Here is a 12,509-nt window from a genome sequence, read left to right on the forward strand (position 1 = left end):
TGGGCCTGGGGGTGTGCAGGCCTGCCATCCGAGCTACTTCTACTAAAGCAGTAAGATCACCAGACAGCCAACCAACTGAAGAGTAAGGATGGTGCTGGGGCTGAACCATGCATGTCCCCAGAACCGTGTATGTTAAAGCCATGACTGCTCCCTAGAATGTGACTGTATTGTAGACAGGGTAATTCAATCAGTCAATTAAATTCAGATAGAGCTGTGTCGTGGTTTGAATAATGGCAGCCCCCATAGGTTCAAATATTTAAATGCTTAGGGAGTGACACTATTTGGAAGGATTAGGAGGTGTGGCCTTGTTAGAGGAAGTGTGACCTTGTTGAAGAAAGTGTGTCACTGGGGGAGGGCTCTGAGGTTTCAAAAACCCAAGCTTGGCCCAGTGTCTCTTTCTAAATGTAGACCTCTCAGCTACTGCTCCAGCACCATGTCTGCCTGCACGCCGCCATGCTTCCCTCCCTGCATGGACTAAACCACTGAAACTGTAAGCAAGTCCCAATTTAAATGATTTCTTTTATAAGAGTTGTCATGGTCATGGTATCTCTTCACAGCAACAGAACACTGACTAAGTCAAGCTGTTAGAGTGGCCCTTATCCAGTGTGATTTGTGTCTACAAAAAGAGGAGATTAGGACAGAAGCAGAGGGACACATTGCGGGGGACACAGTGAGAAAGCAGCCAAATAGCCAAGGAGGCCTCAGGAGGAGCCGTAATGCCAATACTTTGATTTACAGACCACATTATAATAAAATAAATGTCTGTTGTGTAAACCACTCAGTCTGTGGTATTGCATTACGGTGTACTAGGAGACTAACAGACATACCAATCTGAACTAGAGTACCTAATCCTAGGAGGAAATAAATGAATCCTGAGGTCAGGTGTAACCATCAGCAGGAAACCACATGTGCACACTGGAATGTGCCCCTGCTCAGCTCTAGAAGTCACAAAGAGGAGGTGGCAACAGAGTATTTCATCTCAACATGCTTGCCCTATGAGCGAGGATCAAATAAAATAATGCTTATAGAAAGTAAGGATGGAATCATTCCCTCTGGTTAATCATACCACACCACCATTAAAATGAACAGTGGAGTGTGATCTGGAATGTAAGAAGAGATTGCAGAGGTTCAAAGGGGTAAGGGGACAGTCGGAACCTGGGCTAGGAAAGTCTAACACAAACAAAGGGGCTGATGGCTACCTAATGACTGAAGAGGGGTCCCTATAACGGTGGCCAATTGGCTTTTCTTTCATATGCCTTCTCATATAATGTGACATTTTCATATTTTATAATTACTTATTAGTACATATTAATTGTACAAATTAGGGGTTTCACCACATGATCTTATATTCACTGTTGGTTTTGAAGGGTTTTTTCCTGTAACTATAAGAAGTAAAATATGGTAATATTCCTCCTTAAACGGTCAGATTTTCTAAGTTCATTTATTAACTTTATTCATTAGTTTTATTATAATATAAATGATTAGATTAATATTATTAATCTAAAAACAAACAGCTAAGGAGAAGGGAAGAGGGACAAATAATACTAAGATTGATAAAGCCTTAAGTAATCATATTTAATATTCACCTAAAATTATATAAGACACACTTAAGTGTGTGTGTGTGTGTGTGTGTGTGTGTGTGTGTGTGTGTCTTAAATGCCACTTGGGCTGACAATGTTCCCCATAAGAACCACAAACTAACAAAAACCCCAGTACCAGAAACAAGAAAAATCCTTTTGAGTAGTTGGTCAGGGTAGTCAAGGGACTCCCAAAACTACACAGGCTACGGCTGTTGTTCTTGGTTTCTGATCAGAGGTTGAGGGGAAGCCCCTATTGCTGAAGAAATCACACACATAGTACACTACACTTGGATGACTTAAGCTGGGTCTAACCTAAAAGCCATCTATCTCTTGCAGTCTAGCTTCCATAGTACCAGGAAGTACTATGCAAACTGCTAAGGGAGAGAAGCAATTAATAGTCCTACCCAGCTGTGACTACGATCCACATCAATACCTACCATGGCAAGCTATCCTAAAGGTGCAATAAAGTGGCACTCACATGTTGGTGGTAACCAACAGCTGTCTAGTTGGACTGAGGCCCACTCAACGGAAAGGAAATTATGCCTGGTACTAGAAATCTATTGAATTACCTAGGCCTAAGAGACTTCTACCACCACTCTGCTAGACTAGCATAATTCCTTACTTCACTCTAAATCTTACTGCTGTACCACAAGTGTGGCCATCACTCCTGATCAACAAAGCCTCTCTACAAAAATTGAAGACATTACAGAAAATCCCAACTGGACACAATGCTAAGATCAACCAATTGTAGGGAACCCAGCTCCAACGGATACATTTACATCACAGCTCCTGCATCTGAACTCAGGGAACATCACAGCAGAGGAGGCAAAAAGACTGTAAGAACTAGGTACCAGGAAGACTGCCATAAGACTGTCTCCTCTAGAAGTAACTGCACAAACAAGACAGAAACAATAATAGCATTATAAATAGACAGGCTAACCAGGGAGAAAAATCTCAAAGGGTCCCACTCCAGCAAACGATGGCTGCTGGGAGAAAGAAAGTTAACCTCTCCAGGGTCAGCTTTCTAACTGGTTACCCAACACAAAGTGATCAGCCTTGAAACCATATACACATAAACAAGTAAAACATTCTTACACACACACACACACACACACACACACACACACACATTCTCTTATTCTCTCTCTCCCCCGCCCCCCGGAGGAGGGTGGATATGAAGGTGCCGGGCTGACTATGAGTTGGACAGCCAAAGCAGATGAGTACAGGACTGAGTACCAGCCATACCTGTGCTAATCTTAGCTTTATTCTCCACAACGGTCATGGCAGGGGCAGGTGCTGAAGGCGCTGCGGATGAACAGGTGCTCTTCTTTGCTTTGACACCATTAGTCACATTTACTCCTCCAGCCATTCCAGCTAAAAGGTCATCATTGCTCTTGGTCTGGAAGCAAAGGGAAATAAAGAGACGTTGACTAAATGAAGCAAGATTAATGTGAAGACTCAGCAAGGCTCTGGACTTTTACTATACTAATAAGACTTCCTGACATTTAATAAATAAGCAGCTCACCACTGTGCTGTAGACTCAGACACAAAGTCTCTTTAGAGTTACAGGCAATCACAACATCTTCATAAGACACTAAATCACGCACAGAAAAAAAATTTTATGGATGCCTGCTGTGTACCTACTTGTGCCCGATTCAGACAAAGACAGGAAGGTGTTATCCTTATTAAACTTTCATTTAGGACATGACTCATGAACAGGGATCACTTCAATGAAACTATACAGGCGACAATGAGGATAGCCGATACTGACTGCTGTAAGTTCTAGAAATTGCCACTAAGAGTCAAGTAAATCTTCAATACTTTACATGATTCCAAAAGAAACTATTTTGAAATGTACCTTAGCTTATCTAATCCTCTAGTGTTAAATTTGCAAAAAAAACTGAAAAAAATTTAAAGACCTGTGTAATACAAGTAACAAAAACTGGGACTTCATTGGGATATCAAGGGACACCAAAGATCACCACCACTAAGGTGTATTTTGTAACATTCATACTTTATAAAGATGATTAAAAATATGGGGATTTTTAAGAGAAACACACTACAGATGATGGTAATGGCTTTAAAAATATCACTTAAGGAAAAACAGTGACGAGCCCCTGTGGTGGTCGTAGTGAGAAAGGCTCCCAGCAGCTCATGTATGTGAATCCCTGGTCCCCAGCTGACAGACTGGGGAATATTAGGAGGTGTGGCCTTGTTCGAGGAGCTGTGTCACTGGGGGTGGGCTCTGAGGTTTCCAAACTATTCCCAGTTAGTTCTCTCTGACTCACGCTTATGGATCAAGATTTAAGCTCTCAACTACTGCTCCTGCGTCACGACTGCCTGCCTGCTGCCACGCTCTCCACCATGATGGCCATGGACTCTAACCTTCTGAAACTGTATGTCCCAATATACTCTTGTTTTTTTAAAATATAAGTTGCCTTGGTCATGGTGTCTTACCACAGCAATAGAAAAGTGACTAAGAGAGACTCATTTTCACTTCTTTTTTTAAACACCAGGAATTAAAAAACAGTAGAAAAGGAAAAGTACTTGTTATTACTTTAATAATTATGTATTTATGTATCTAGTGTGTGTGTACATGTGTGTACACATATATGTGCCTTCTTGCACAGAGCACAGGTGGAGGTCAGAGGTCAATCTACTGGAATCCATTCTCTATTGATCTTGGGGATCAAACCCAAGTGGTCAGGCCCAGCAGTAAACGCCTTTACCCACTGAACATCTCCCAGGCCAAAAAAAATGCCTTTTAATAAAAGAACTCAAAGCTTTTCTCCACTTAAGGTGAAAGTACACTTTAGCTGACTGATTTACTATCTTTGGCTAAAGCAATGCTCTTAAAATAATCATAACGAATTCACTTCTACAAGCAAAAATGGTTCATACATGAGTAAACTCTGAAGTTTCTTCCAGTTTTCAATGCCAGGGATTCCATATGGAAATGTCTGTTGTCATCATTATATATATATATATATATATATATATATATATATATATATATATATATATAATTTAATGTGTATGGATATTTTGCCTGCATATATGGCTATACAGCACATTTGAGATTTGTTCCCACAGAGGTCAGAAGAGGGCATTGGAGCCCCTGGACCTGGAGTTACAGATGATTGTGAGTCAGAGGTTAGAAGAGGGCATTGGATCCCCTGAAACTGGAGTTACAGATGATTTGAGTCAACATATGAGTGTTTGGTATCGTGAACCTAGGTGTCTTAACAAGGGTTTCTATTGCTGTGAAGAGACACCATGACCACAGCAACTCTTATAAAGGAAAACATTTAATTCAGGTGGCTTGCCCTTTCAGATGTAGTCCATTATCATTAGCGGGACATGGTGGCATGCAGGCAGACATGATGTTGGAGAAGGAGTTGAGTTCTTTATCTTGATCCACAAGCAACAGGAAGTGAAATATGTCCCACACTGGGCCGCAGCTTGAGCATATGTAAGACCTCAAAGCTCACTCCAGCAGTGACACACTTCCTCCAACAAGGCCACACTTCCTAACAGTGCCACTCCTTATGGGCCAAGCATTCAAACAAGGGAGTCTATGGGGGCCATTCTTATTCAAACCGCCACACTAGATATTCTGAAAAAGCAGTATGTCCTTTCAATCACTGAGCCATCTGATCTGCCCTTCATCAGTCAATTATTAAAGCTGTCTTACAGTAGTGCAGATAGGTAACATTTTATTTAAAGACTCAGAAGACTTAAGGATGAGGCTAAGAAATAGAATGCTCACCTAGCATGCTCACAGACCTGGGTTTGAACCCAAAACCAAGATAAAAAGTAACATCGGGGACTGGAGTGATGGCTTAGTGGTGAAGAGTACTGGCAGAGGACCCAGCTTTGACTCAGCAAAACACTCATACTATATTTTTTAAATTAAAAACTAAAAATAGACAGAAAAGGGATCAGTTTTTCAAACATTTACACAACTATACTGGGATAATTAAGGATTGTCATACTGTTTGACATCTCAATACATAGGATAAAGAGAACAGGGGAAATGCCATTAACCATGAAGACTTGTGTCTGCTAGTAAAAAGCAGCCATCAACTATGGTACAAAATACCTCTAAATCTCAAGTTCCCTACCTATCCCATCAATCTTTATCCATTAGCAGTTATAAAAAAGCAACATAGTGTTGTAAGGATTCTGTCCTTAATTTCGTCATCAGCCTGCAATGGTGTCCCAACCTAAAAAGCGGGTGGGCCCTCTGTGCGCCCCTCTCTTTTCTTTTCCGCTCCTTCCTTCCGTCTGTCCTCTCTCTCCTTCTCTTCCCCCCCCCCACCTCTCCCAATAAAGTTCTAAAAAGGTAACCATCGCCTCTGATTCTTCTGATCAGCACTCTCCTCCACTGGCATGGCCGCTGCGGGCGGCGGCCAGCCACAAGCAGCGCTCCGTTTGACCAACAAGTGTATTTTCAAATCATCTTTTATATGTTTTTTTAAAAAAAGCTATGTTCAAACTAATTTGTCTTCCCTGTTATGTTAAATATGCTTTTCTTTCCTTCTCTCTCTTCCCCTGAGACAGAGTTTCTCTGTGTAGCCCTGGCTATCCTGGAACTCCCTCTGCAGACCAGGCTAAAATATTCTCTAAGTCATGCGAGGAGGGAGATTAATCCTAGTCACGCTTCTCAGGTTACAACTTGCCTTTGGGTACTGACAAAGTCAAACACACACTGGGATACCAAATCACAAACTCTGAACTTGTAACTCAGATCACATAGTACAGAAAAGAAAAAAATATATATCAGTGAAGCCAAAAAAGAGTCCAAAAGCAAGGGTGCAGCTGGGCAGGAGCACTCTTATCCAGCATGTGTGAGGTCCTGGGTTGTACGCTCAGCACCACCATCATAGTATAATAAACCAGGAGTGGTGGCACCCACTTTGAATCCCAGCACTCAGGAGACAGAGACAGGTGAATCTCTCTGAGTTCAAGGCCAGTCTGGTCTATGTAGCAAGTTCCAGGACAGCCAGAGCTACATGGAGAGATCTTGTCTCAAAAAACCAAAATACTAATAACCAAAAAATTCTATAAAGAAACTATATAGTAAGATAGTTGATTTATGGCTTTAAAAGTCATTCAGAAGACACAGGTTTTACAAGAAAACATGCTAGGTCAACTGTGTATTCACAAAGTAGAAAAAGAATATGAGTTTGAAGTGTTTTATACCACATTAAAAATAAAATTTCTAACTACAACCAGAAATTCTGAAATCATGAAACAAAGACTTCGATCTACTTAAGTACATAAAAATAAAAATAAAAAAAGATAAAACTTTAGTTTAGAAAAAGTTTAAAACCCTCATCACAGTTAAAATAAAGAAATAAATGAACAAGCAAACAAACAAATAAAAAGGAAGAGAAAGAGAAAGGAAAGAAAAGAAACCAAATACCAACCAGCCTGGCAAAAACAGAAAAAGTGTGATAATACACTCTTTCGGGAAGGACAGTGTAAATGTATGCATTGGTATATAACATAGTGTGGCACACAGCTATTAAAAAATAATCAGTTTTGTGGTATAGAGGGCTCGAGAGATGGCACACTTGACACCAAGCCTGAAGACCTGAGTTCAATTTTCGTAACCTGTATGGTGGGAAGACTGACTCTCACAAGTTGCCCCCTGACCTGTAAACATGTACACACACACACACACACACACACACACACACACACACACACACACACACACACCAGGAAGGGAGGGAGGGAGGGAGGGAGGGAGGGAGGGAGGGAGGGAGGGAGGGAGGGAGGGAGGGAGGGAGGGAGGGGAGAAACCAAACCACTGGATAAAAAACTACATCTTCAACAAATGGTGCTAGGAAAACTGGATGTGTACAGGCAAATGATATTAGATCTGTATCTATTACCATGCACAAATTATATCCAAGTGGATCAAAGAACTCACTGTGAAACCCAAAACACTGAAACTGCTGGGAGTAAACAGCAGCAGTGTCTACAAGATCTGGGTGTAGGAAAGGACTCAGAGAGGACCCCATCTGTACAGGAATTCAGGTCAACAAATGACAAATATGACCTCACAAAACTAAAACAATCATGAGTGAAGAAGGAACCAGTGAGTGGGAGAGACTTTGCCAGCTCTACATGTGACAGAAGAATAACACCCAGAGACAAAGAACTCAGAAATCAAAGAGTCGAGGAAACAATGGCAATTTAAAAAATGGGCTAAGGATCTAAACAGAGGTTCTCTGCAAGTCCAGTTCCTGGGGACCTGACGCTTCTTCCAGCCTCTGCAGGCACTGTAGGCATGTGCTATACAGACACACATGCTGGCAACACACTTTCACACACAAAATACGAGCAAACCTTTTTTTTTCCATTTATTTATTTTTTGGTTTTTCGAGACAGGGTTTCTTTGTGTAGTTATCTCACTCTGTAGACCAGGCTGGCCTCAAACTCACAGAGATCCACCTGCCTCTGCCTCCCAAGTGCTAGGATTAAAGGCATGCGCTACCACCACCAAGCAAAAGCAAACCTTTTTTAAAGAGAAAAGAAATTCTCATTTGTGGTAATGAACTCTATTGCATTAGTAAATTTAATGAGCCAATACGCTAACTACTGGATTTACAGTAATATAATGCCCTGGTTTTTAATTGTACTATGGCTATAAAAGAGAATGTTTGTTTTCTTGAAAATATAAATATTCAGCAGTAAAGGATCGTTACTGTCTACAATTTACAATAAAATGGTTTAAGACAAACTCTGTGTGTGTGTGTTATATATATATATTATAACACCATAGTAAAAGTTAGTATGTGGTGATTCTTAGTAAAAAATACATGGTAGAGTCAGGCATGGTAGTCTGAGGCTTTGAGACCAGCAGTCCAAAGCCGCAGTAACATAGAATACTGTCTCTAAAACAAGTAAGAAAGCACATACAAAAGGTGTTCCATCTCATTCATAAAACACATGCAAATTAACTTCCCACACAAGCCCCTACACAGCCCTGAATGGTTAAAATAAAGGAAGTAACAATGTGGCACTAAGCACCCAGGAGTGCAAACTGGTATGCAGGCTTGAGAAGCAACTTAACCAGCCTATTAAAATCCAGCACAGTGGCCACACTCTGGTTAGACGGCTAACAGAAACGAGGATGCAGGGGTCATAAAGATGTCCGTGAGAATGTTCCTAACAATATGGTCTTGAGAAGCTCCCAGTACAGTCTGAAAGTCACTCAACAATCTGCTAGGTGAGTAAACTAAGGCCTATTAATCACATGGAGTATTAACCAGCAGCAAAGGAAGTTCTGTTGTTTACCACAATATGGGTAAGGCACCCAACACACATAGTAAGAACAGCGTTTGTAGTTACGCTTGTATAAAAATCAAAACTGGCAAATGAATTTCTGGTGCTGAACATTGAGGCAGTAGTTACTTCTCGGGAGGTGCTAGCGAGGCTGCTGAGAAGCAGGAATGCTGCTTCCTGCCCTGAGTGGTGGCTGCAGGGTACATCCACTGCACAAGGATTCACTAAGCTCAGTGTATACTTTGAGAGCATCTGCCAATGCATCTGCACAACGCAATGACAAGTTCAAAACAACACTGTACCTTCCAGCTTGCCTTTTACATTAGACTACTTGTACGCTCACTGCTGTTTTTCCATTTCTTCTAATTATGCTATGATTCCATAAATAGATGTACATTCCCATAAATAATTCCCTATCAATAACATCCCAAAACATGAAATTGATGAAGGAACATGTTATGGGTGAACCTTTAACAACAGATGCAAGATTCAATTAATTTGGCAAAAATATTGCAGATACAGAGAGTGAAATCTCACAAAGTATTAGATACACCTCATGGTCAAGTCTAGTCTATGTATTTTCCTAAAGATTATTTCCTAATCTTTAAGATTATTTTCCAAATTGTACATTTCAGAGGGGAACCGCCACACTGTTAACTTTTTCTTTCTCTTCCCCCAACTCACCCCCTCTACCTGTGTGCCTGTGTGCATGGATGGGCGTGTGTGTGTGTGTGTGTGTGTGTGTGTGTGTGTGTGTGTGTGTGTACACAAGCAGCCTATGGCAAAGCTACAACCCTATTAACTAAGCTTTTATACTACAAAATAATAATTGCAGGAAAGTATGATCAAAATAATTACAGAGTACTATCGGTTACTTGTGTTCTGACTGAAGCTTATTAGTTCCCTCCATCGATTTTTACAAAAACATTTCCTAATCCAAAGGGGACTCTGCTGCTTCTTCAAGTGCTATGAATAACCGAGTAGCATGCAAAGAGGAAGGTGCCAGCACTGAGGCACCACCTCGGCATGGAAAAGAAGCTTAGCTACTGACTGACAAAGAGCCGAAGCCCTGACCAGATCAGCACAACCCCTGTGTGAGAACAAGTGTGAGAAGAACCTCCCTCCCTCCCTCCATCTCACTGCAGAGAGCGATGGCTGCTCGTCTCCTACCACCGCAGCTCCCATCTGGAGTGACTGGAGCTCTAAGTCACAAAGATCATCCTCTGGACTCTTAACTAGAGTTGGCACCTGAAATGAGATACTAAAAAAGTTCAAGTGCTTTTTTTTTTTTACCCTTACCCTATGAGAAAGGGGTCATGGGAAAACTGACCAATGACAAAAATGTATGAATGGGGTTAAGTATGTACACATGATCTCTAAATAACTAAAAACAAAACACTTCATTTATCCTGCTACTCATCAATGCTCCATTATAGTCCCAGGAATGAAGGTTGTGGGAGGCTTGTGCCAGAGGAACAGTGAACTACAGTAACTCTGAAAAACAAAATATAAATAAGTCAGAGAGGTGGCAACCCCCTTCTTTTATACAGTGCTAGAGATGGAACCCAGGGCATAACACCTGCTAGGCAAGCACTCTGCCACGGGGTTGAATTCTGAGCCTCTCAAAAGCTCTTTAATGTTTTCACTTTTTCTGCTTAGTTTAGCCTTTTCTTTCCTGTCTCTTTTTCAATTTCTAATCAACAACAGTTTTCTAGCTGACCCAGTACAGGCAAAGTGTCCCCAGAGTATGACAGCTGACCCTCCCTACTACAAATCTACCCACACACTCCCCAACACAATGCACACACACTTAAACAAATCTGCTGCTGTAACAAAGCCTAAAAGAGGAACAGCTGGTGTGTGCTGGCAGAGCAGTATACCGTTTTGCTTTACAGTGGAAAAGTACTCACCCTTCAAGACCAAACTCCCAGCAACTCCAGACCCACACCTCAGCTGTGACATGCCTGCTCAGTGCATAGACCACAGTAAATCTGACACAGGGGACATAGAAGGCAGGCAGTGGTACACATCATCCAACAACAACACTTCAACCTGTTCTTCCAGTCACATAAATAACAGGTCACCTGTCACACAGGTACTCCACTCTGAAGACGGCCCAGCAACTAAGTAACCAGTTAGGTCAGAACAAGCCATCTCCATTACATGAAAGAGTGGCAATACTACCACCAAGGAAACACTTGAGGGTGCTGAGTCAGTCTATCGAGAGTAGGGCAAAGGTCCTTCCTGGCACTGTCCCCCAGGCCACAGGATGACAACTAGCAACTCATCAAGAATATTGTAAGGAAAAGATTAGGGCCCTCCATGCCCACTGAATCAGCCCGGGTTCAGTTTTAACAACCTTGAAATACAGAACAGCATTTCCTACTAGATCTTTCAGAACATACATGGACATCCCAAGTTGTTCTTCTGAAGTGCTTTTAAAATAAGTGAATCCACAACCTAAAACCCTCTGCCTGAATAAAGGGTTGCTGGAGGTCAGACCATGCTTGGTTTCTCCTTGTGAGACTGGCAGAACCCCTCCTAGATAGAGTCTGTAGTCAGTTTCTACCCCAAACATCCGATCACTAAAGCAAGGAAGCAGGCCAGTACGGAAATAATGTCTCAACTGGAAGGGCTGGAGAGGACCTGTGGATCCGTGTGCAACGGCATCCAACACTGCACGAGGAGTTGGGGGCGGTGGTACACACTTGTCATCTAGGCACTTGGGGGGCCGAGACAGGAGGAGTGCAGGGAGGGTGAGGCCGCACAGCAAGCTCCTGACTTAAAACATAACCTCGACAACAACAACAAAAGACATTTTAAAGAGAGGGGGTGGAGGGCAACGGCTGCGACTCAGCAGGTACAGATGCGGGACACCAAGGCTAACAACCTGAGTTCAAGCCCTGTGACACAAAGATGGAAGAACGACTCCCACTCCCACACTGTGGCCTGAGGGTACACATACGAATGCACTCATGTGCACACTAGATAGATAGATAGATATGCCGGGTGGTGGTGGCGCACGCCTTTAATCCCAGCACTCGGGAGGCAGAGCCAGGTGGATCTCTGTGAGTTCGAGGCCAGCCTGGACTACCAAGTGAGTCCCAGGAAAGGCGCAAAGCTACACAGAGAAACCCTGTCTCGAAAAAACCAAAAAAAAAAAAAAAAAAAAAAAAAAGATAGATAGATAGATAGATAGATAGATAGATAGATAGATAGATAGATAGACAGATTGGCATGGAGCAATCCCTGGATAGCCCAAACCAATACACAATACCCTAAGAGTGAGAATACCTCTGGAAAACTGCTATGTTCCCAAAATCCATCCTGGGCTAAAAGATTCAAATCTAACAACAACGGCAAACCTGCTACCATCTGTCACTAAGTCCTTGATCCGAGCTGTCCACTTGTAATCTATTTTAATTATGGCCACAGTCCTTTGAAGCCATGTACTCATCTCTGTCCCCAAAGTCTCTGGTCCAATCACAATTCTATACTAAAAAGAACTTAATCCAGTCTCTAAGAAAGTCTAAAGAAAATTTAACTATGTTCTTACTGAATTAAAACCCCCAAGGCTAACTAGGACTAATACTGGATCAGCTGTTGAAGAAGCAGAGGCGGGAGGATCTC

The 12,509-nt window shown here is 42.0% G+C and overlaps 1 protein-coding gene across 1 annotated transcript in view; it reads right to left on the reverse strand.

The window, feature by feature from the left end:
- The window catches only part of Specc1l (sperm antigen with calponin homology and coiled-coil domains 1 like), a 111,826-nt gene that overhangs the window by 78,981 nt on the left and 20,336 nt on the right, over positions 1–12,509 (reverse strand). The window contains exon 3 of the mRNA XM_076558640.1: positions 2,826–2,979. Within this exon, the coding sequence (XP_076414755.1) occupies positions 2,826–2,979 (154 nt within the window). The remainder of the gene's footprint in view (positions 1–2,825; positions 2,980–12,509) is intronic.

The sequence above is a fragment of the Peromyscus maniculatus genome, chromosome 21 (assembly GCF_049852395.1).
Source record: "Peromyscus maniculatus bairdii isolate BWxNUB_F1_BW_parent chromosome 21, HU_Pman_BW_mat_3.1, whole genome shotgun sequence".
Classification (NCBI taxonomy): domain Eukaryota; kingdom Metazoa; phylum Chordata; class Mammalia; order Rodentia; family Cricetidae; genus Peromyscus; species Peromyscus maniculatus.